The sequence below is a fragment of the Salmo salar genome, chromosome ssa16 (assembly GCF_905237065.1).
Source record: "Salmo salar chromosome ssa16, Ssal_v3.1, whole genome shotgun sequence".
Classification (NCBI taxonomy): Eukaryota; Metazoa; Chordata; class Actinopteri; order Salmoniformes; family Salmonidae; genus Salmo; species Salmo salar.
The window spans coordinates 44,946,361-44,970,992 of NC_059457.1; the positions used below are offsets into that span (position 1 = coordinate 44,946,361).

General features: G+C 43.0%; 2 protein-coding genes across 2 annotated transcripts; both read left to right on the forward strand.

Annotated features, from left to right (window-relative positions):
- Window positions 1–2,835: 2,835 nt before the first annotated feature.
- Window positions 2,836–6,534, forward strand: LOC106573949 (sphingosine 1-phosphate receptor 1). Its single transcript, XM_014149427.2, has 2 exons — window positions 2,836–3,044; window positions 3,871–6,534. The coding sequence occupies exon 2, from the start codon at window positions 4,067–4,069 to the stop codon at window positions 5,183–5,185; it is 1,119 nt and encodes a 372-aa protein (XP_014004902.1). The 5' UTR covers window positions 2,836–3,044; window positions 3,871–4,066; the 3' UTR covers window positions 5,186–6,534.
- A 7,662-nt stretch (window positions 6,535–14,196) lies between these two features.
- LOC106573950 (zinc finger and BTB domain-containing protein 37) lies at window positions 14,197–24,192 on the forward strand. The gene is made up of 4 exons (XM_014149429.2): window positions 14,197–15,401; window positions 15,581–16,566; window positions 16,963–17,056; window positions 21,690–24,192. The coding sequence occupies exons 2-4, from the start codon at window positions 15,605–15,607 to the stop codon at window positions 22,191–22,193; spliced, it is 1,560 nt and encodes a 519-aa protein (XP_014004904.1). The 5' UTR covers window positions 14,197–15,401; window positions 15,581–15,604; the 3' UTR covers window positions 22,194–24,192.
- Window positions 24,193–24,632: the final 440 nt, after the last annotated feature.

Genomic DNA, 24,632 nt, shown 5'->3' on the forward strand with positions numbered 1-24,632 from the left:
CATTCTGTTTTTTCCCGGGCTCTGAGCGCCTATGGACGACGTGGGAAGTGTCACGTTAGAGCAGTGATCCTTAGTAAATGATAGAGATGGAAAAGAAGTTCAAGAAATGGTCAGACAGGCCACTTCCTGTAAAGGAATCTCTCAGGTTTTGACCTGCCATTTGAGTTCTGTTATACTCACAGACACCATTCAAACAGTTTTAGAAAATTTAGGGTGTTTTCTATCCATATGTAATAAGTATATGCATATTCTAGTTACTGGGTAGGAGTGGTAACCAGATTAAATCGGGTATGTTTTTTATCCAGCCGTGTCAATACTGCCCCCTAGCCCTAACAGGATCAAACACATACAGTACTAGTATGGAGGGTAGGGGTTTATTGCATAAAGTACGATCAACCAATATACTTTCAAGTCTTCTCACAATCCAATGACTGTGTTGGTGTGCGTGTTAGGGTTATGGACATACAGATTCCGGTGGGGTTGCACCTGGAGAAGAACTGGGATAAGGATAAACCAACCAGATGCAACAGAATGAAGAGATAGCAAGAAAGGGAGTGGAATGGGCAGATGGTGAGATGCCCCATTCAGCTGGCACATGGATGTAAAGAATGTCACAGTTGAAGTATCATGGTGGATCAATTCCAGCACGGTGGAGCAATTTCAATGAGCACATCTCTTGGTTTTCCTTTAAGCGTACCAGTGCGTTAAGGGAGCTTGTCATGTTGGGGCCTCTCCTCTTCCTTATGGGGCCAATGTTATTCACCTCCTCGACTCTCTCCTCTGAGAGTCATGAAACAAAGTCCTTGGAGCTCAAAAGCACAGTCCTCTGTTTGTTCATTCCCCTTCTCCTTTCTTCCTTTCACCCCTCCACGTATTCTTTCTGCATGGCTACTCTCCCTCTGACCTCACGGACATTGGAGGGGGGGGTTTAACATGCCTAAGGTTCCAGCTGCTTTGGATCACATTCACACAAATGTATCAAATACGACAGCAAATGTGTACTGTAGCAAAGAATTACTGTGAAATGATTCGTATATAAAGTCTAGAGGGCTTATTTGGATGGTCAATTTGTTTTAGATTCATGCTGATGTTCTGCTTCCATTAGGCCACTTTGGGAGAAACCACTATTGGAGGATAAATGAGCCAGAGTCCTGTGGTGGATAAAGACTAAGTGAAGGAGATCAAAAATAAACAAAGAAAGCGGGATGGCAGTGGGACATCCCAAAATAAAGACCCTGTCTCTCTCTGCAAGCAGGCTTGTGATCTCACTTGGTTTGATGGTCCAGAGAGCTGACAGCGATGGTGCCAACGCTTGCTCACAGACAACCGACTGGAGCAGGGATACAGATATTCTCCCCGTCAAAGAATTCACCAAAGAGACCTCTTGAAGGAAGTTTTCCATGTTGTCCACTTTCCTTTGAGTTATTTTCCCCTCTCTTTGCTCTCTCTTTCTCACACAGACACAAACACGTAAGGATTTCCCCCCACTAATTCAAAGTAAAAATAATTTAAAAAATGAATTAACGCAAGAACATTTGATGTTGTGATTGCATAGGCCTAAGTGTACATCCTCTGAGGCAATACTTGGTGAAAACAGCTTTGGCAGCAATTACAGTTGTGAGCATTTTCTGGTTAAATCATTCCCAATACATAATGCAGCCACCATCATGTTTGAAACTAAGGGTGGTTGTGAATGAGTGACACACACATACAGGAGCACAGGGGACGGAGCTGGGACTCTGGGAGCACAGGGGACGGAGCTGGGACTCTGGGAGCACAGGGGACGGAGCTGGGACTCTGGGAGCACAGGGGACGGTGGGGGGTTACTCATGGAGCACAGGGGACGGAGCTGGGACTCTGGGAGCACAGGGGACGGAGCTGGGACTCTGGGAGCACAGGGGACGGTGGGGGGTTACTCATGGAGCACAGGGGACGGAGCTGGGACTCTGGGAGCACAGGGGACGGAGCTGGGACTCTGGGAGCACAGGGGACGGAGCTGGGACTCTGGGGGGTTACTCATGGAGCACAGGGGACGGTGGGGGGTTACTCATGGAGCACAGGGGACGGTGGGGGGTTACTCATGGAGCACAGGGGACGGGGTTACTCATGCACATAAAGCTTGACTTAATTTTGGTGAAGGGGTTCATCAGGGGGTGGAATAATGTGCACAGCTGGTGCATTCCCAGAGATAAAAGCACAATTATTTCTGATAACGGAATTTATTAATGGTATTTTTGTATCATTATTGTTTTATTGTTATAATTACTACCACAATGACTGCTGGCTTTGCCAATGCTTAAAGTAATAGAGGTATCATAATAATTATTAATCTCTGTGTCCATTCGAATATCTAAATGCATGTTTGTAAGCATACTAAATGAACTGCACCACATCGTCAGGACAGACGTTGGTATTTTTAGGCAGGCTATTCTGTTCAAATTACAGGAGGAACATTTGGGTTGAAGCCATAATCATCTTCCCATGGATATGAAAACGATCTATTAGTAACTCATAGATTACTACTACGCAATTACCATGTTACAATGTAATCTCTTGTATGTACCTGGTCATTTATGCATTTTAAAATAAAGTGCAACACAAATCGCCATATCAAACCACCACTTCATTAACAGACGCTAAATTGCTTGAACGCACATACATTTGACAAATATATATTATTAGTTTTTTACACGGATTTCATTGCCTATATGCATTTAATGTATGTGTTCTAGTGGAAAATTGGAAGAATTTCGAAATGTAATGCACACAAAATGTAGAAATTCTGAATAAATGTAATCTCTGTGAATTTACTGCGGGACAACGCGACTTGAGAGAGGAGGTTTGACTTGAGTGGGTTGAACTGACAAAAAGGTTCGCTTTTACTTAGTCGATCTTGCGCACCGTGCTCAGTCCATGGGATCACTGTGGGGAAACAACTCAGCCACTGGGAAATACACTAAAAGGTTTCTTACTTAACAAATTGTGCCAGTATAAAAGGTTGACACTTGTAAAGAATATTCGCATTGATGACGACTACTATTAAGGTAAGGAAACATGACATTGACATAATTTCTAGATTTTATCAATGTATTTGGCCTAATTTGGTGTCTGGCCATCATTATTAGTAGGTTATGAAGAATTTAAAAGAATGCAAATAAAAGTTGTTCTGTAACAACAACAAAAATACAATTTGCTTTCGAAAGTAATTTAAGATCATATCTTAAATAGGCCTACAGAAGAAATAAAAAAAAACATGTTTGAACAAAATAACGTTCATCTTGCTCATCACTTGCCCATGAGTTTTAAACGCATTTCAAGTGAATGTTAAGACGCCGTTAGATAGTTTTGCAAGTTAGTTCTTGCAAGTTTGTTCTGAAGTTCATGGATTTTTTTCCAAACGTTATTTTTTTTTTTTATAGCTTACTTCATAGTTTACCAATGCGTCACCCCCATCTCATTCTTAGCACAGTTCTGAATCAGAATAACATATTATGCTGGTCATTTAACCTATGCATCAACGCGATACTTTTCCATCTTGTAGAATTCAGCACACATTTCTGAATCAGGTATCATGATCGTCATGTCCATAAAGGGACGATCTGGGTCCGACTTTTCTGATGGTTTGCTTTATCACATATTCCTAAAAAAATGTATTTATCCTCAACTCTTTTACAAAATAATTGCCTCGGTCTCATGTTCACTTGACTTTTGTTCAATTAGCCTACTGAATACTCAATCACCATTCCATATAAAAAGGGCAGGAGTAGCCTGAGCTAGTAAATAGATAGAATTTTAGGAGTCATAAAAAAAATCTACAACAGAACATTTTCTCATGACTGTTCTAAATTGGTATTTTCTATTTTTTTCCAGGAGTTTCATGATTGGGGCCAAGGACATTCTCAGAATATCATGTGGCATTGAGGATTATTTGATTTGAGCGTCTGCAATGACAACCCATCAAGCGTTTAGGATTACCATTGCCAGCTGTGCCTTGACTCACCAGCGCAACTCAATGGTCTAAAATCTTGAACTAAAGAATTTGGGGGATTTCATTAAAAACAGAACCATGGGTGACTCCATGTATTCTGACTTGATAGCCAGACACTACAACTTCACAGGGAAGCTCCGGAAAGTGGAGCAGGATTCCAGGCTCAAAGCGGACTCTGTGGTTTTCATCATTGTATGTTGCTTCATTATTCTTGAGAATGTCTTGGTCCTGCTTACTATTTGGAGGACCAAGAAGTTCCACAAGCCCATGTACTACTTTATTGGGAACTTAGCTCTATCAGACTTGCTGGCTGGGGTGGTGTACACTGCCAACATCCTGCTGTCAGGTGCCAACACATACAAACTGACCCCCACACAGTGGTTCTTCCGGGAGGGTAGTATGTTTGTGGCCCTGGCAGCCTCAGTCTTCAGCCTGTTGGCCATCGCCATCGAGCGCCACCTCACCATGCTGAAGATGAAGTTGCACAACAATGGCAACACGTGCCGTGTCTTCATGCTCATCAGCACCGTGTGGCTGATTGCAGCCATCTTGGGCGGCCTGCCCATCATGGGCTGGAACTGCATCCAGAGCATGCCCAGCTGCTCCACCGTACTGCCACTCTACCACAAGACCTACATCCTGTTCTGCACCACCGTCTTCAGCGTCATCCTCATGGCCATCGTGGTGCTGTACGCGCGCATCTACGCCCTGGTGCGCACCCGCAGCCGCAAGATGGTGTTCCGCAAGGTCTCCAACGGCCGCGGTGGGGGTAGCGCTAGCAGCAAGAGCTCAGAGAAGTCCATGGCCCTGCTGAAGACCGTGATCATCGTGCTGAGCTGTTTCATCGCCTGCTGGGCTCCACTCTTCATCCTTCTGTTGCTGGACGTGGCCTGCGACATCCGCATGTGCCCCATCCTGTACAAGGCCGAGTGGTTCCTGGCCTTGGCCGTGCTTAACTCGGCCATGAATCCCCTCATCTACACACTCACCAGCAACGAGATGCGTCGCGCCTTCCTCAAAACGCTCCTGTGCTGCAGCATCTGCACCCGGCCCTCCGGCAAGTTCTCCCAGCCCATTATTGGTGCAGAGTTCAGCCGGAGCAAGTCGGACAACTCGTCCCACCCCAATAAGGATGAGCCGGAGTACTTGCCAAGGGAGGCCATCGTATCCTCTGGGAATATCACCTCCTCTTCTTAAAGAACCTTCTGGACTGTTGTGTGAAAAGTAGCTCCACTGCTTAGGAAAAGTGGATGTATATATGTTTTTGTGCAGTGTGCAAGTGTGTGTACATTATGTATATAAATGTGTATACGTTGTGTGTGTGTGGTTTTGTTGCCCTGTGGATGTGTGTATGTACAGTATGTCAGTTTGTACAGTAAGTTGCCTCTTCAGATTCCATTTGTTTTATCACTTCTCAAAGTGTCTGTCCATGTCAGAGAGTAGAGATGTAGAGTTGTTTGGTTTGTTTTCTTCTCCTCTTAAAAGACAATGTCATAGGGAAGCACATACAGTATAGCAGCTAAACTATAAACCTGATTTACAGTATAGCACCTAAATTGTAAACCTGATTTACAGTGTAGCACCTAAACCTAATTTACAGTATAGTACCTAAATTGTAAACCTGATTTACAGTATAGCACCTAAATTGTAAACCTGGTTTACAGTATTATGAGAAGACGTTTTTGTCGAAGGTATTTGTTGTATTTAGTACAGCACTTGTTGTAAAAGTGCTAAATAAGAACCATCAACCCATTATAGGCGTTTACTGATTCTCTATAATGGGTGTTGATGGAAGAGTAAAAATTGTTTGTAGTGCTTATTGTTCTTATTGAAATATTTAAGAAATACAATGAATGAAGTGCTTGTGTATCTTCGACTTAACTCTGAAGGCTAGTACAATGTCAATTCTACCCCCTGATTGAAAATGTATTTTGTACTTGTAATTTGTTTTATTTCACTCTTATTGGATAAAGTTATCTTTGTAGCAAAGCAATGTAGTTGCAATAATAATTTATATTCAAAACAGTGAAAAAGGCGTTTGGTTTGTGTGACAAATCTTTTTTATCCAGTTATGATTTTATTGTCCTTTCTGTTTCGCTTTGAGATGAATATACTGTAGCTCCAGCCATTCAACATATTTGTCTGTCCCTCAGTTACCACTCTCAAAAAAACCTTTCAACTCTCTTGTGAAAACCAGCATGCCCCAGTAGTAGGGAAGGTCATGAGGTTGAAAACAAAAAAAGATTGAAGTCAAAGGATAACCAATAGCACTGGTCCATTCCTGAAAGTACCGACCCCAATAATTACTTACATTTTCATAATGGAACAAGTTAATGACAATGGGCACACATCACCAATATCTCACTGGAATCCTCCCATATAGATTTGTTGTTGAGAGTACCGTTAAACACCCATGGACAAGTACAATAACGCTTTTCAAGGGTCACGTAATCACAGTTTGCCAAATCCCATGTGGACCTAAGTCATATTTTGCACGTGTTTTGGTTAGCTCTTAATAAATATTGGAAATAAAAAATTGTATTGTTGTCTTCTCTTGTTGTCTTTTCTTAACGGACAGGCTCAGTACAGAATGTTGTGACATTAAAGAAAAAAACATATTTTTGTAACATAAAAATTGTCATTTTGTTACCAGTTGTCATATTGTTAAAGTCGTCAAAGTTGGGTTAAATGAGGGGTTCCGACTAAGTTCTGCCACCTAAAGGTGGGGGACAGTAGTGGGAATTGGATAAATATCTGTTAATAATAGGCTAAACATCTGAAAGCAGCTAGTTTGGGGGACAGGTCCAACAACTTACCTAGCTGTTTCAACAGCAGTCCTGAATAGGGTTGCAAAATTCCAGGAACTGCCTCTGGAAGTAACGTCAGCACAATAACTGTTTGTCGGGGGCTTCATGAAATGGGTTTCCATGGCCGAGCAGCCGCACACAAGCCTAAGATCACCATATGCAATACCAAGGGTCAGCTGAATTGGTGTAAAACTTTCTGCCATTGGACACTGGAGCAGTGGAAACGGGTTCTCTGGCGTGATGAATCACGCGTCACCATCTGGCAGTCTGACGGACGAATCTGGATTTGGCGGATGCCAGGAGAACACTACATGCCTCTATGCATAGTGCCAACTGTAACGTTTGGTGGAGGAGGAATAATGGTCTGGGGCTGTTTTTCATTGTTCGGGCTAGGCCCCTTAGTTACAGTGAAGGGAAATCTTAATGCTACAGCAAACAATAACATTCTAGATTATTCTGTGCTTGCAATTTTGTGGCAACAGTTTGGGGAAGGACCTTTCCTGTTTCAGAATGACAATGCCTCCTTGCAGTAAGCGAAGTCCATACAGAAATGGTTTGTCAAATGAGATGTTCGACAAGCAAATGTCCATACTCATGTAATGTATATATAAAACACAGTTAAATCCCGTTTTTGACTGCACTGGGCATTTAAAGTCTATGGGGAGGCAAACTCAAGTCGTACTGTTTTATGATAAGATACTTAGCGCCTCCCTGTGGCTATCTGCTGTTATTGCTTCATAAAGTTGTTTTTTGGTTCAACATTTAAATGTCTTTACATTAATATGTATGGCAGGTGTAATTCAAACGCATTATGAGATCGCGCCTGCACATATGACCAATGAACAATGTTGCTACTGACACATCACTTTCATATTATGTATCATATGTTTAATGTCAACTATTTAGGAAAAATTTGAATGAAAATGACCTACCTGCTTGGCCCTTTAAGCTCCTTGTCCACCGCCTGTTCTGTTTTTTTAGCTATTGTCCTTTCATCGGCTGTTGCTATACTAGCTTGCTTGCATGTTTTAGCTAGCTAGAATTCAGGCCTACATTGAATTAGCTTGCTCTATGCAAGATTAAATGACTCGGTTATCTTTTAGGAGATTCATTTTCCGAAATTAAATAATAAAATACTCAACAATTCCCTCCAGTAAGAGCCTACTACCATGTATTGTAGATATGTAGTAGTAGAGTAGTGGCCTGAGGGCACACACTTAATGTGTTGTGAAAAGTGTTATGAATTGTAATGTCATGTAATATTTTTAGTTGTATATAACTGCCTTAATATTGCTAGACCTCAGGAAGGAGTAGCTGCTGCCTTGGCAGTAGCATAATGGGGATCCTTAATAATGACAAATACTGCTGCTCATTATCAGACAAGCTGACGCGGGAATCGAGCCCTTCAAACTCGATTCAAGCTGTTGGATACTTTTTTTGCAACTTTCGCAGGCAAGTCTTTTATTTCAACTTTTGCGGATGAGCTACTACCTACTTGGTATACAGAGACATCACATAGAACTGTGTTACTTAGTAAACTCAACTTCATATACCTCTGGTTTGAGTTGAGTTGCAATGAGTGTCGAGTCTGTCAGTTGATACTTGTAAAACTAATTTTCATATTTAAATGCCTACCGTGTACCTATGTTTGTCCTGTGTACATGCAGGCTTTTCTTTGTGTGCTGAAATCCGCCATTTTTTTGTGACGTCTGTCAAATTGCGCTCCGTAATCCACTGTTTCCCAATGGAGGCTGAAATTACGACTTCAACCGTGCGCTACCACTCGATACTTTTACAATGATCCATTCTATAACTCTTACTGTGTACCCGTGCTTATCCTGATCGTTATAGAGTTGTCAGTCGGAGTTGGAATCCATCGTTTTTTTAATAAAAAGTTGCATTCTGTGCATCCCCTGCCAAAACGAAAGAATCTGCTGCTCTTTCTCCGTTAACAAACAAATGGCTCCCTTGGCAGCGGTACAATTTTACTTTTATCAAAAACTACGCATTTCAGCACCCAAGGAAAAGTTTGCAGTTACACAGGACAAACATAGGTACATGGTAGGCGTTGAAAAATTGTTATTTTTTTTACAAGTATCGACTGACACTGACTCGATGTAGTCGTAAGTACACACCGCCGACAGTTATTGCAACTCAATTTTATTGAGATGTATATGGATTTGAACGCGATCAGGATTAAGCATTTATGGGCCCTGGAAATGGAGGGATAGCACTAAAAGTGGTCAACATAATTTATCTGCAAGAAATATTTGTCAAAAATGAGTGCATACATGTTATAAACAACATTTTGGGAGAATACAAGAAAGAATTGAGTTGAAAAATGAATAATTGATAGAGTACTGTGGATGACAATATCCCTGTGGACCTCCCATGCCCTTGTAACCTTGTTGTGAATCTAAAGTAAACAAAACGAACATCATTAGACAAAGGGTCAGGTTTGAGTTTGTTTCCAGCTTCACAACCCCAGGACACCATGTGTGTCCATGTCGTTTTTATTGAGCCTTTGGTGAGTGTACTGTATTAGGCTACATTATTTTCTGATTCCAATTGTTTTTCTATCAAGTGATTTTGTTTTGATTCCTGAAATAAATATCACACTGTTATCATCTGCAAAAACGAGTACATCATAATGTGACAGCTGTCTCTCTGCTGTGCTGTTTCAAGGTTCTGGATATACTTTACAGAATGTTATTATTTGCACTTTGCTTTTCTTTGCACTGTTTCGGCCATTGAAACCAACTATAGAAAGAATTATCAAAAATAACCCAGCACGGCAAGTAAGTAATGATCCACTAATTACAAGTTGTTGGGGTAATCCGAGTAACCCAACCCGTTAGGTTAATCACGCAGCCCAGCAGCACTTGGTCAAAATAACCCAACATGTGTTCTATGCTACATTGACCCAGCGCTGCGTTAGGTTATTTCACTAAGTTGGCTTGTTAAACACATCATTTTTTGGTGTGCACATTTGGTGAGTGTCCAGTTCCGTGTATTACTGTTTCCAATAGTTTTAATCAAGTTAAAATGTTTTGATTTAAGAAAAAAATATTACACTATTTTTAGTGTTGACTGTAAATGCACAGGTTGTGTTTATGGATACACAGTGGAGGTGAACTGTATACCCCACACCAACCACACCACCAGTTGTAGGGTGGACAGGGATGGAATTAATCTCGATCAGATTCCTTGCAAACACAACATGACTATAACTAACCCATAGCCTATGAAATCCCTATTCGACAATTACTACTACTCCCATTACTACTGCCATCACTACTGCTGCTGCAGTGCTTGTTGTAGCGCTGAGTGGAAATAGGAAGAAAGTGCATTTTGGGGCATATAAAAGTGTTAAATACAAAGTGTTGACAGTGCTGAGTAAGAACTTCAACATAAACTCACTCATAAATCATTTTTGCTGTTTTCGTTGACAGCCTCTCTCTAGTCATTGTTTTAAACGTTTTGAAATCTCACAGTATTAACTTTGCTGTAGCTTTCTTTTATGCCTGCTACGTTACTGCATGTACTTCACCTGAGCCATCCGACTGGCCAGCGGTAGGCCTATAGTGCACTTGATTTGCTCTCTGGGCCCGCCGGGAAGGAAGAAACACATTAAATGGTTCAAAATGGCAACAGTTCGACCTACACGGCGTGCAGGGCAGCTGAATCGGGTACACCTACTGTCAACAGCCCCAGACGAATAATAGGAACACAAGGCTTAATTGTTTTTTTTACAGAAATGTTTGGTGATCGACTAGGAATGCCTTGGAGATTGACCAGTGGATCACGATCGACCGGTTGGTGACCACTGCTCTAGAAAGTTGAGTGAAGTTCAATCTCATGCTTTTCTCTGTGGGCTGACATTTCTGTACGACAGTTCCGGGGAGCTGTGTGGCAGTCTTAGAGGGAACATTGCTGATGATTCAACCATATACGCATCAGCAACCACAGCTAATGAATTCAATGAAACCCTTAACAAAGAGTTGCCGTCTGTTTTGGAATGGGTGGCCAGTAATAAACTGGTCCTGAACATCTCTAAAACTAAGAACATTGTATTTGGTACAAATCATTCCCTAAGTTCTGAATCTGGTAATGAACGGTGTGACTGTTGAACAAGTTGAGGAGACTAAATTACTTGCCATTACCTTAGATTGTAAACTGTCATGGTCAAAACATAGATTCAATGGTTGTAAAGATGGGGAGAGGTTTGTCCGTAATAAAGATATCCTAAGCTTTTTTTGACACCACACTCCACAAAGCAAGTCCTGCAGGTTCTAGTTTTATCTTATCTTGATTATTGTCCAGTCATATGGTCAAGTGCTGCAAAGACCTGGTTAAGCTGCAGCTGGTCCAGAACAATTATACACGACACTGACACACACACACACTTACCCCACTGCCCTTAACCAACACAAAAACATCCTGTGGCGTTCTGCATTAGCATCGAACAGCCCCCGTGATATGCAACTTTTCAGGGAAGTTAGAAAACAATATACACAGGCAGTTAGAAAAGCCAAGTCTAGCTTTTTCAAGCAGAAATTTGCTTCCTGCAACACAAACTCAAAAAAGTTCTGGGACACTGTAAAGTCCATGGAGAATAAGAACACCTCTTCCCAGCTGCCCACTGCACTGAAGATAGAAAACTCTGTCACCTCCGATAAATCCACTATAATTGAGAATTTCAATAAGCATTTTTCTACGACTGGCCATGCTTTCCACCTGGCTACCCCTACCGCAGTCAACAGCACTGCACCCCCCCACAGCTACTCGCCCAAGCCTTCCCCCTTTCTCCTCCCAAATCCAGTCAGCTGATGTTCTGAAAGAGCTGCAAAATCTGGACCCCTACAAATCAGCCGGGCTAGACAATCTGGACCCTTTCTTTCTAAAATTATCTGCCGAAATTGTTGCAACCCCTATTACTAGCCTGTTTAACCTCTCTTTCGTGTCGTCTGCGATTCCAAAAGATTGGAAAGCAGCTGCTGTCATCCCCCTCTTCAAAGGGGGGGACACTCTTGACCCAAGCTGCTACAGACCTATATCTATCCTACCCTGCCTTTCTAAGGTCTTCGAAAGCCAAGTCAACAAACAGATTACCGACCATTTCGAATCCCACCGCACCTTCTCCGCTATGCAATCTGGTTTCAGAGCTGGTCATGGGTGCACCTCAGCCACGCTCAAGGTCCTAAACGATATCGTAAACGCCATCGATAAGAAACAATACTGTGCTGCCGTATTCATTGACCTGGCCAAGGCTTTCGACTCTGTCAATCATCACATCCTCATCGGCAGACTCAATAGCCTTGGTTTCTCAAATGATTGTCTCGCCTGGTTCACCAACTACTTCTCTGATAGAATTCAACGTGTCAAATCGGATGACCTGTTGTCCGGGCCTCTGGTAGTCTCTATGGGGGTGCCACAGGCTTCAATTCTTGGGCCAACTCTTTTCTCTGTATACATCAATGATGTCGCTCTTGCTGCTGGTGAGTCTCTGATCCACCTCTACGCAGACGACACCATTCTGTATACTTCTGGCCCTTCTTTGGACACTGTGTTAACAACCCTCCAGGCGAGCTTCAATGCCATACAACTCTCCTTCCGTGGCCTCCAACTGCTCTTAAATACAAGTAAAACTAAATGCATGCTCTTCAACTGATCGCTGCCCGCCTGTCCAGCATCACTACTCTGGACGGTTTTGACTTAGAATATGTGGACAACTACAAATACCTAGGTGTCTGGTTAGACTGTAAGCTCTCCTTCCAGACTCACATCAAACATCTCCAATCCAAAGTTAAATCTAGAATTGGCTTCCTATTTCGCAACAAAGCATCCTTCACTCATGCTGCCAAACACCCTTGTAAAACTGACCATCCTACCGATCCTCAACTTCGGCGATGTCATTTACAAAATAGCCTCCAATACCCTACTCAATAAACTGGATGCAGTCTATCACAGTGCCATTCGTTTTGTCACCAAAGCCCCATATACTACCCACCACTGCGACCTGTATGCTCTCGTTGGCTGGCCCTCGCTTCATACTCGTCGCCAAACCCACTAGCTCCAGGTCATCCACAAGACCCTGCTAGGTAAAGTCCCCCCTTATCTCAGCTCACTGGTCACCATAGCAGCACCCATCTCTAGCACGTGCTCCAGCAGGTATATCTTTCTGGTCACCCCCAAAGCCAATTTCTCCTTTGGCCGTCTCTCCTTCCAGTTCTCTGCTGCCAATGACTGGAAGGGAACTCCAAAAATCTCTGAAACTGGAAACACTTATCTCCCTCACTAGCTTTAAGCACCAGCTGTCAGAGCAGCTCACAGATCACTGCACCTGTACATAGCCCATCTATAATTTAGCCCAAACAACTACCTCTTCCCCTACTGTATTTATTTATTTATTTTGCTCCTTTGCACCCCATTATTTATATTTCTACTTTGCACTTTCTTCCACTACAAATCTACCATTCCAGTGTTTTACTTGCTATATTGTATTTACTTTGCCACCATGGCCTCACCTAATTTGCTCACATTGTATATAGACTTATTTTTCTACTGTATTATTGACTGTAAGTTTGTTTTACTCCATGTGTAACTCTGTGTTGTTGTATGTGTCGAACTGCTTTGCTTTATCTTGGCCAGGTCGCAATTGTAAATGAGAACTTGTTCTCAACTTGCCTACCTGGTTAAATAAAGGTGAAATAAAAAAAAAAACTTAAAAAAAAACTAGACATGCCACCAGGGGTCTTTCACAGTCCCCAGGTCCAGAACAAATTCAAGGAAACATACAGTATTAAACAGAGCCATGAGTGCATGGAACTCCCATCTTATGTAGCACAAGTGAACAGCAAACCTGGTTTAAAAAAAAACAAATAAAGCAACACCTCACAGCACAACGCCTATCCCACGTGACCTACTTGTTGTGTGTATGTATTGACATGTATGTGTAACTGATGTATATTGTGTGTGCATATATGTTCATGTTTTGAAATGTATGTAAATTGTAAAGTCTTTTGTCTGTAATGTCTTTTTCGTTACACGTCGGACCACAGTAAGACTGGCTGTCCCAACTGGAGTTGGCTAATGGGATCCGACGGGGACCAATACGAAAAAAGTATCAAAATGTAGGCACTCTGGATAAGACTGTCTGCTAAATGACTAAAATGTAAATAAAAATCCTAATAAAATAAAATCCTCAACTGTCAATCAATCAACTTTTGGGCTCCCAAGTGGCGCAGCAGTCTAAGGCACTGCATCTCAGTGCTAGAGGCGTCACTACAGACCCTGGTTCGATTCCAGGCTGTATCACAATCGGCCGTGATTGGGAGTCCCACAGGGCAGCACACAATTGGCCCAGTGTCGTCCGGGTTAGGGTTTGGCCGGGGTAGGCCGTCATTGTCAATAATAATTTATTCTTAACTGACTTGCCTAGTTAAATAAAGGTTAAATTAAAAAACAACTCCCGAGCGCTGAAAAAAATGAAGGAACAAGCGATATTTATAACTAGTTCATCAAGGGAGTTAATCAGTCTTTTACAGTGGGAGTAAATAAAGCACAGTGGGCAGAACAAACAAGGAGTTGGGCAAAGCCAAGCACGAGCTCACGAGATCCTATTGGCTCGTTGTAGCATGTATTTGCATATCTTAAAACTTTGACATAGCCTCAAGTCTATGAAACTTAGTGCACTGTGTTCGTAAAATATTTTAGTTTTGGGAACAGAATTTTTTTTTGAGATCAGATGTTTAATCGATGAGAAAATTACCTGAATGTCGGCCCAGTTTTACCTAGTTCCATCCTCTCTCACTACCCGCGACTGGACTTCCTCTCACTACCATATTTGGTGTTGAGAAAACGTTCTGAACGGACGCTTCAGCTTTATAGCCCCTATGACGTGCCTGGGTTAACCCTTCGTTTGCGCCATAAACATCTATTTGACTTCAAAGTATTGCATTCTGGGAACCGATGTTATTTTATCCCGCGTCTTTTCTGTTCTCTAACGACTTGTCCATTAGAAGAGAACACTACTTCCCATAATGCAAATGTAATTTTTTTTTTCTCTCCCCCCCCCAGTCAAAGTTGGTCCGTCTGCTGTGAAATGAAATTGGAAAATGAGAGCAGCGAAAGGAGTAACCGAGGAGATCAAATTTAAAATATTGCACATTGACATCAAATATGCGACAGTACCGCAGTTGTATTATCGACGGTTCGTTATGACAGACGTTGCACGGTGTTCTGTCTTGCTCCGTTTTTGTTGTTAGCTATATGGACGTTGAACTAGCTGGCTAGCCACCTCCCTGTCACGAGCAACGCCGGGGTGTATTCTTGGTTTAGACTTCGGTTCATCACCGTACTGCAGTATGTTACAGTGGCCGAAAGGAGGGCCAGGGCTCGGTTATAGCATTTGAGCGTCACCGCTGTACAAGAGCATCAGTTCACACCATTTGTCAACAATGCACAACTCGTTGCAAGCTATAATTATTGCCATCTTTTATGCAAGTTAGCCAGTCAGCAATTAATATTATGGCACAGTACAGAAATTAATAGCCAGTAACATTTCAGTGCCGTGGTACAAGTGCAGGTGGTGCATTCCCGAAAAGGTATGCAAGTTGTCCTCTTTAGCAAAGTTCTTGGTTAGGTTGTCAAACAGTTAAGCTAAATGTCTGCTAGTTTCCAACTTGTAATTTTTGTGTACATGAAGTAATATAAAATAGATTTTTTTTCCCATTATTGTATCATATATAGCTAGATAATTATCATGTCCCTTCCCTCTGCACAGTGATAAGGGATCATACACGGCAGGATGGAGCGAGGAGGCAGCATCCAGCTGGACGTCCCTGACTTTAGCAACTCTGTGCTGTCCCAACTGAACCAGCTGCGTATGCAGGGGCGGCTGTGCGACATAGTGGTGAACGTGCAGGGCCAGAGCTTCCGTGCTCACAAGGTTGTGTTGGCTGCCAGCTCCCCTTACTTCCGAGACCACATGTCACTGGGCCAGATGAGCACTGTGTCCCTGTCAGTCATCCGCAACCCCTCGGTGTTCGATCAGCTCCTCTCATACTGCTACACCGGGAGGCTGTGCCTGCAGCTGGCCGACATCATCAGCTACCTGACGGCTGCCAGCTTCCTGCAGATGCAGCACATCATTGACCGCTGCACGCAGATCCTGGAGGGCATCCATCTAAAGATCAGCCTGGCGGAGGAGGAGCTGGGGGCCGGAGGGGGGCACAGGGGGGCTGGGAGCTTGGAGGAAAGAGGAGGAGGTGGGGTAGGAACATCAGGGGGCTCTCTAAGCCCGCGCCACAGCAGCCCCAGGGTTCTGGGCCCTCAAGGAAGCAGAACCCGAGGTGCCATGGATATCCGAGAGGTGGGAAGCCCAGTGGGGGAGTCCATGAGCCCCCAGATGGTGGAGCACAGTGGGCTGGGCCCGGAGGGTCTGCCTGGGGGGGTGGAAGTGGGCAGCAGGCTGGGGAAGGAGCCCATACTGCGCATCAATCGGGCCGGCCAGTGGTATGTGGAGGCAGAGTCGGAGAGGGGGAGCGGCGGTGAAGAGGGGGAGTCAATGCGGGTGGTGGATGGCTTGAGGATAAAGACGGAGAGGATGGAAGAGTGGACGGGGGCTGATACCCAGGAAGAAGGGAGCGGGGCGGAAGAGGGAGCAGCCATGATGATTGACACGTCCGGGTGCAGCTCACTGGTGCAGGAGGGTATTGTCACGGGGGCCAAGAGCTCTCAGCCCTCCAGCAGCTTCAGTGAGACTGAGAGGTGAGTACAAGTTCCAGGGAAGCAGTCACTTTATATAATATATATGCCATTTAGCAGACGCTTTCATTCAAAGTGACTTAGTCATGTATACATTTTTTTTCCCTATGGGCGGTCTTGGGAATTGAACCCACTATCTTGGCATTGCAAGAACCATGCGCTACCATCTGAGCTACACCATATAAAAGGAGTGCATGCACGTTTTAAACTGAAATAAAATTCAGTACGAAGTACCTCAGAAAAGCACTTTGGGTAACATTTTAAGGTTATTGAGTGAAACTTCTATACAAAAGCAGCCTACTATATGTATTGCTAATGGAAGATGGAGTGCTAAGGTAAATGGCTCCGTGGACTTGCCTGCTGAAGAGGTTTGAGGATCCAGTATCTCTGTCCTGTCAGGTTTAGTCCTACTGGCAGTGTGATGGCAGAGAGACCGAGAGCCAAGAGTGAGTCACCCAGCAGAGTAGACGACCAGTGCCATCCCAACTCGCAGGTATGTGTCACCCTCATCGACTGGTATCCCACCCTGGTGGTCAGCACTCTGCATTTCCAAAGTCCACCATACAACGCTAGTCCAAAAAAAAGCTAGCTTTCAGTCCAGGTGCAATCAATGATCTTTTAAGGTCTCAAGGGAGGTTATGGATTGGTACACTAGCCTGTTACATACTCAATGACTATAGCACTGAGCCGTGTACTCTATGATTAAGGGGTTTACTACTAAGGGGAATCATGCATGTTGTGTGCATTCCTCATGGACACATACAAACATAGAGGTGATGATGATGATGCAGGCCCTGTGAACAACTCCTTAATTTGGCCCTGTGGAAAGTCCTTAATCAGATTTCAGAAATACTCCATAATACAGGAAGGGAAGACTTTCCCCAACACCTATGACATCAGCTTATATTAAGGGTCTTAATTAAGACATAACTATTATGGGACCCCATGACAGAAGTGTGGTGCCTTCGACAACATTTCCAACTGCAAATACATTGCCTTGCAAAAGTATTCATCCCCCTTGGTGTTTTTTCCTATTTTGTTGCATTACAACCTGTAATTTAGATTTGATTTTTATTTGGATTTCATGTAATGGACATACACAAAATAGTCCAAATTGGTGAAGTGAAATAAAATTAAACTTTTTTCAAAGAATGATATAAAAAAAACGGAAAGTGGTGCGTGCATATGTATTTACCCCCCTTTGCTATGAATCAAATCAAATCAAATGTATTTATATAGCCCTTTGTACATCAGCTGATATCTCAAAGTGCTGTACAGAAACCCAGCCTAAAACCCCAAACAGCAAGCAATGCATGTGAAAGAAGCACGGTGGCTAGGAAAAACTCCCTAGGAAAAACTCCCTAGAAAGGCCAAAAACCTAGGAAGAAACCTAGAGAGGTACCAGGCTATGAGGGGTGGCCAGTCCTCTTCTGGCTGTGCAGGGTGGATATTATAACAGAACATGGTCAAGATGTTAAAATGTTCATAAATGACCAGCATGGTCAAATAATAATAATCATAGTAGTTGTCGAGGGTGCAACAAGCACGTCCGGTGAACAGGTCAGGGTTCCATAGCCGCAGGCAGAACAGTTGAAACTGGAGCAGCAGCACGGCCAGGTGGACTGGGGACAGCAAGGAGTCATCATGCCAGGTAGTCCTGAGGCATGGTCCTAGGGCTCAGGTCCTCCGAGAGAAAGACAGAAAGAGAGAATTAGAGAGAGCATATTTAAATTCACACAGGACACCGGATAAGACAAGAGAAATACTCCAGATGTAACAGACTGACCCTAGCCCCCCGACACATAAACTACTGCAGCATAAATACTGGAGGCTGAGACAGGAGGGATCAGAAGACACTGTGGCCCCATCCGATGATACCCCCGGACAGGGCCAAACAGGCAGGATATAACCCCACCCACTTTGCCAAAGCACAGTGGGTGGGGCCCCACTATGAAGCCCCTAAATAAGATCTGGTGCAACCAATTTTATTTTATTTATTTCACCTTTATTTAACCAGGTAGGCTAGTTGAGAACAAGTTCTCATTTACAACTGCGACCTGGCCAAGATAAAGCAAAGCAGTGTGACACAGACAACAACACAGAGTTACACATGGAGTAAACAATAAACAAGCCAATAACACAAACAAGTCAATGACACAGTAGAAAAAAAAGAAAGTCTATATACAGTGTGTGCAATTACCTTCAGAAGTCACATAATTAGTTAGATTGCACACATGTGGACTTTATTTAAGTGTCACATGATCTCAGTATATATACACCTGTTCTGAAAGGCCCCAGAGTCTGCAACACCACTAAGCAAGGGGCACCACCAAGCAAGCGGCACCATAAAGACCAAACGGGTCAGGGACAAAGTTGTGGAGAAGTACAGATCAGGGTTGGGTTATAAAAAAATATCAGAAACTTTGAACATCCCACGGAGCACCATTAAAGAATATGGCACCACAATAAACCTGCCAAGAGCGGGCCGCCCATCAAAACTCACGGACCAGGCAAGGAGGGCATTAATCAGTTAGGCAACAAAGAGACCAAAGATAACCCTGAAGGAGCTGCAAAGCTCCACAGCGGAGTTTGGAGTATCTGTCTATAGGACAACTTTAAGCCGTACACTCCACAGAGCTGGGCTTTACGGAAGAGAGGCCAGAAAAAAGCCATTGCTTAACTTCTCTAGGGTAGGGGGCAGTATTTTGACATCCGGATGAAAAGCGTGCCCAAAGTAAACTGCCTGTTACTCAGGCCCAGAAGCTAGGATATGCATATACTTGGTAGATTTGGATAGAAAACACTCTAAAGTTTCTAAAACGGTTAAAATAATGTCTGTGAGTATAACATAACCGATATGGCTCGCGAAACCCAGAGGGAAAACCATCCCCCAAATTCGGCTTACCACTATTTTCAATGGCTAGTATTTTAATAATAAGGCCAAGTCCTCCCAGATTGCAGTTCCTAGGGCTTCCACTAGATGTCAACAGTCTTTAGAAAGAGTTTCAGGCTGGTTTTTGGAAAAATGACCCAGAAATTGTAGTTTTTCTAGGTGGCTCCCATTTTGGCTGTAGTGTTTCAAAGCGTGTGGAGGAAAGCGCGTTCTTTCTTATTTATCTCCGGTAATGAACATACTATTCTCCGTCTTAAATTTGATCGTTTATTTGCGTATTAGGATACCTAAGGTTTGATTATAAACGTTGTTTGACTTGTTTGGAAAAGTTTATTAGTAACGTTTGGGATTCATTCTGTATGCATTTTGATGGAGGGAAACTGAGTGGATTATTGACTGAAGCGCGCCAGCTAAACTGAGTTTTTATGGATATAAAGAAGGACAGTATCGAACAAAAGGACCATTTGTGATGTAACTGGGACTTTTTGGAGTGCCAACAGAAGAAGATCATCAAAGGTAAGGCATTTTTTATATCGCTATTTCTGACTTTTGTGTCGCACCTGCCTGGTTGAAATATGATTTTCATGCTTTTGTATGCTGGGCGCTGTCCTCAGATAATCGCATGGTTTGCTTTTGCCGTAAAGCCTTTTTGAAATCTGACACGGCGACTGGATTAACAAGAAGTTAAGCTTCATTTTGATGTATAACACATATATTTTCAAGAATGTTAAATATTTGAATTTAGTATTTTTGAATTTCGCGCTCTGCAATTTCACTGGATGTTGGCCAGGTGGAGCGCTACCGTCCCACGTACCCTAGAGATGTTAAAGAAAAAATAAGCAAACACGTTTGGTGTTCGCCAAAAGGCATGTGGGAGACTCCCCAAACATATGGAAGAAGGTACTCTGGTCAGATGAGACTAAAATTGAGCTTTGAAAACACTGTCTGGCACAAACCCAACACCTCTCATCACCCCAAGAATACCATCCCCACAGTGAAGCATGGTGATGGCAGCATCATGCTGTGAGGTTGTTTTTCATCGGCAGGGACTGGTGAACTAGTCAGAATTGAAGGAATAATGGATGGCGCTAAATACAGGGAAATTCTTGAGGGAAACCTGTTTCAGTCTTCCAGAGATATGAGACTGGGATGGAGGTTCACCTTCCAGCAGGACAATGACCCTAAGCATACTGCTAAAGCAACACTCAAATGGTTTAAGGGGAAGCATTTAAAAGTCTTGGAATGGCCTAGTCAAAGCCCAGACCTCAATCCAATTGAGAATCTGTGGTATGACTTAAAGATTGCTGTACACCAGTGGAACCCATCCAACTTGAAGGAGCTGGAGCAGTTTTTCCTTGAAGAATGGGCAAAACTCCCAGTGGCTAGATGTGCCAAGCTTAGAGAGACATACCCCAAGAGACTTGCAGCTGTAATTGCTGCAAAAGTTGGCTCTAGAAAGTATTAACTTGGGGGGGGTTGATAGTTATGCACACTCAAGTTTTATGTTTTTCTTTGTCTAATTTCTTGTTTCACAATAAAACATATTTTGCATCATCAAAGTGGTAGTCATGTTGTGTAAATCAAATGATACAAACCCCCCCAAAAATACATTTTAATTCCAGGTTGTAAGGCAACAAAATAGGGGAAATGCCAAGGGGGGTGAATACTTTCTCAAGCCACTGTAGCAATTATACACACAGTGTATAAAACATTAGGAACAACTCCCTAAGATTGAGTTGCACCACCTTTTGCCCGCAGAACAGCCTCAATTCATTGGGGCCTGGACTCTACAAGGTGTTGAAAGCGTTCCACAGGGATGCTGGCCCATGTTGACTCCAATGTTTCCCACAGTTGTCAAGTTGGCTGGATGTCCTTTAGGTGGTGGACCATTATTGATGCTCACGGGAAACTGTTGAGGGTGAAAAACCCAGCAACGTTGCACTTCTTGAAACAAAATGTTGCGCCTGGCATCTACTACCATACCCTGTTCAAAGGCATTTAAATAGTTTGTCTTGCCCATTCACCCTCTGAATGACACACACAATCCATGTCTCAAGGCTTAAACATCCATCTTTAAGTGCATTTAACAGGTGACATCAATAAGGGATCATAGTTTTCACCTGGTCTGTCTATGTGATGGAAACAGCAGGTGTTCCTAATGTTTTGTACAGTGTAATCTAGTGTTACAAAGAGTGTTGACAGTCTTGAGACGTACCTCTTGTTTGTCTTTCAGGGGGAGGAGCAGGCTGTGTTGGGCGGCTACGAGGAGTACCTGCGTGAACAGGTGGCTGACCGCTGGTGCCACTACAACCCTCGACTCACCTGCATCTACTGCTGCAAGTCCTTCAACCAGAAGGGCAGCCTGGACCGCCACATGAGGCTGCACATGGGCATCACACCTTTCGTGTGCCGCATCTGCGGCAAGAAATACACCCGCAAGGACCAGCTCGAGTACCACATCCGCAAGCACACAGGAAACAAGCCCTTCCATTGCCACGTCTGCGGGAAGAGCTTCCCCTTCCAGGCCATCCTCAACCAGCACTTCCGCAAGAACCACCCGGGCTGCGGCCCTCAAGAGGTGACCCACAGCGCCTCCCCAGAGACCACCACTGTCTCCTCCCGGGGGGGGCAGAACGAGGAGGGGTCGCCCAGCCAGGAGGAGCCAGATGGGGGTGGAGGTGGGGCCTCTTTCAGAGAGGGTGTCCAGGCCTCTGTCTCCACCACTGGGCCTGATTGACCCAGTGGACCAGGGAGGGTGATGGTTGGGGTATAGGAGGACAGGGTATAGGTTAGGTTAATGGTTTGTACTCTCCTGCCAGGGGAGGAAAGACAATGTATGTTGAAGTTGCTTTAAAAGAAAGGATGGCAAGGGGGAGTTCAGAAGGTCAAGTCCATCCAGGGTGGGATTTTTATAAGCATTTTTTTAAATCCTTCGACTAAACCGCAGGGACAGGAAAACGAAGCAACAGAGTAGTTTGATATGGCACTTCGTAATATGTCGTTATTTATAAATGATATTTCCGCTTTAAACCATATCTACCTTCACAATACAAACATGAACAGATTAAGCCAACACATGAAGTAATGCCACACACTCCCAATAACCTCACAACACTGAATGCAGTGGTTTTTATTTGACTATTTTCTTATGTTAGTTTTATTATTTTGTATAATAACTACATACAATTTCAATTCTTGCCTTTTGTCTTGAGACAATCTTGAACAGATGGGGGTCAGTGATAATCAGACTCTTCTTCATACATTATATGGGCAATTCCACGGTTACAGAGTCAATTCTACGGTTACTCATGGTTTTCACATAAAAATGTATGTCAAACAAAAAGCAATGGTTGCAAAGTTAAACAAACCATACACATTTTTACACAAGGACTACTTTTAACAATTTCCAATTTTACAAAAACACATTTACTTGAGGTAACAAAAACATTTACTTGAACAGTGCAGAGGCAAAGTTTGGTAACAGAATGACAGCACCAACAGCACAAACTGTCATTCTGTTACCAAACTTTGCATCTGCTCAAGTAAATGTATTTTTGTCAAATGTTCTGTGTAATTTGTTAAGTAGTCCTTGTACATAGTTGTATGGTTTGTTTACAGAGAGAGAGAGAAAAATCTGAGTCTCAGCATCACTGTTACGGTGGAATTGCCCATGTGCCAGAATGGCTTAAAAATGCAATTCCACATGAGTAGTAGATATGGCCCAGTGAACAAAACCAGTTAATTTGGTAGAGTAATGAGTAAAATTATGAAAATAACACTGATGTCGGTCTTATGACGATTTTATGTCATGCGTCTTAACACGGCTAAATGCATTCAGAAGTATACCATTATTTAATCAGTGCAACACTTTTACAATGTATTAAGATATTGGCAAAGGTAAGAGGCCTTTTAAAGAGGACTCTTATTAATCCATATGTATTTGACCCATACCTCCACATTCTTTAACCAGCTGCTGAATGCATACTTCTATACAGGAACACAGGAAACTCCATTTTTATTTATTTTTTTCTCGTTTTTTTTTATAACCTCAGATAAGCTACAATAAAACTCTTACCTCTCACACATCACTACGCAATACAGCTCTGCTCCAAGCAGATTGGTCGATGCACTCAGTTGAATTTTCAGTATGTTCTCATTTTTCTATGTTGTGGTTAACTACCTTTTTTATAAGTGACTGTTTTTTTTGCATAAGCGCATCTTCTGAACATTTTTATCTAGCTCTGACAATGTATCTGGAGGATGTAGAGACAAGATTGTAATGGAGGACACTCATATTGCTATTGTGGGTGTCCTAAGGAGGAGAGATGAGACTCTGCAGCTGTTCTGTAGTACCAGCCAAGAGAAAGACTCTTCAGCTGTTCTGTAGTACCAGCCAAGAGAAAGACTCTTCAGCTGTTCTGTAGTACCAGCCAAGAGAAAGACTGCAGCCCACTGATGCTACAGATGTCCCATCACCAAAGGATAGACATGCTTGCTACAGTGGAGTGTGTTCCACTGGAAATCAATCATTAAGAGGAGGCATCCAAAGGAATTGAGAGGACAAGCCAAGGGTCGTATTTCCCTCCCTCGCAGGGAGGCCAAAATAACTACGCCAAGCACTTCAATTAAGGAGGGGTTTGAAATAATGACATTTTTAAAGAAATATGTAAAAGATATATCGCAAATTCAATTTAACTTAAAACATTGTTTTTAGACAGATAAAGGGTAGCACAGTGGATTGGCTGTTTATTTTCTTTTTGTTTTAGAACTGAATCATTTGTGGGTGTGACGGGAGTTTTTAATGAATGGGTGTGACGGGAGTTTTTAATGAATGGGTGTGACGGGAGTTTTTAATGAATGGGTGTGACGGGAGTTTTTAATGAATGGGTGTGTGCAAGTGAAACTTTTACTGGTTTGTCCACAGGGTTTTTGTTATCTGAAATGAGAATGCATTACACATCACCACAGTACACCTCGGTTAATATTCGTCAGACAAGAACAGATCAACATTCTTTATAAATATCAGGTATTTTTGTTTACTGTTTTTAAGTTTACTCTGTTTGTACGTAACATTTAAGGGGTTTTAGATAAGCCATTAAGCTTGGGCTACCTGCAGAGAAATCTTACAGCAAGCCTTATTTAGCAAGTGCAGCTTAACGAAGATTAAATGTATACT

Bases quoted from the DNA above. Each gene is read 5' to 3' on its own strand.
- LOC106573949 (XM_014149427.2), top strand. From the start codon at position 4,067: ATGGGTGACTCCATGTATTCTGACTTGATAGCCAGACACTACAACTTC.
- LOC106573950 (XM_014149429.2), top strand. From the start codon at position 15,605: ATGGAGCGAGGAGGCAGCATCCAGCTGGACGTCCCTGACTTTAGCAAC. The intron at 16,567-16,962 runs GTGAGTACAAGT...CTGTCCTGTCAG, and splicing joins AGCTTCAGTGAGACTGAGAG to GTTTAGTCCTACTGGCAGTG. The intron at 17,057-21,689 runs GTATGTGTCACC...TTTGTCTTTCAG, and splicing joins AGTGCCATCCCAACTCGCAG to GGGGAGGAGCAGGCTGTGTT.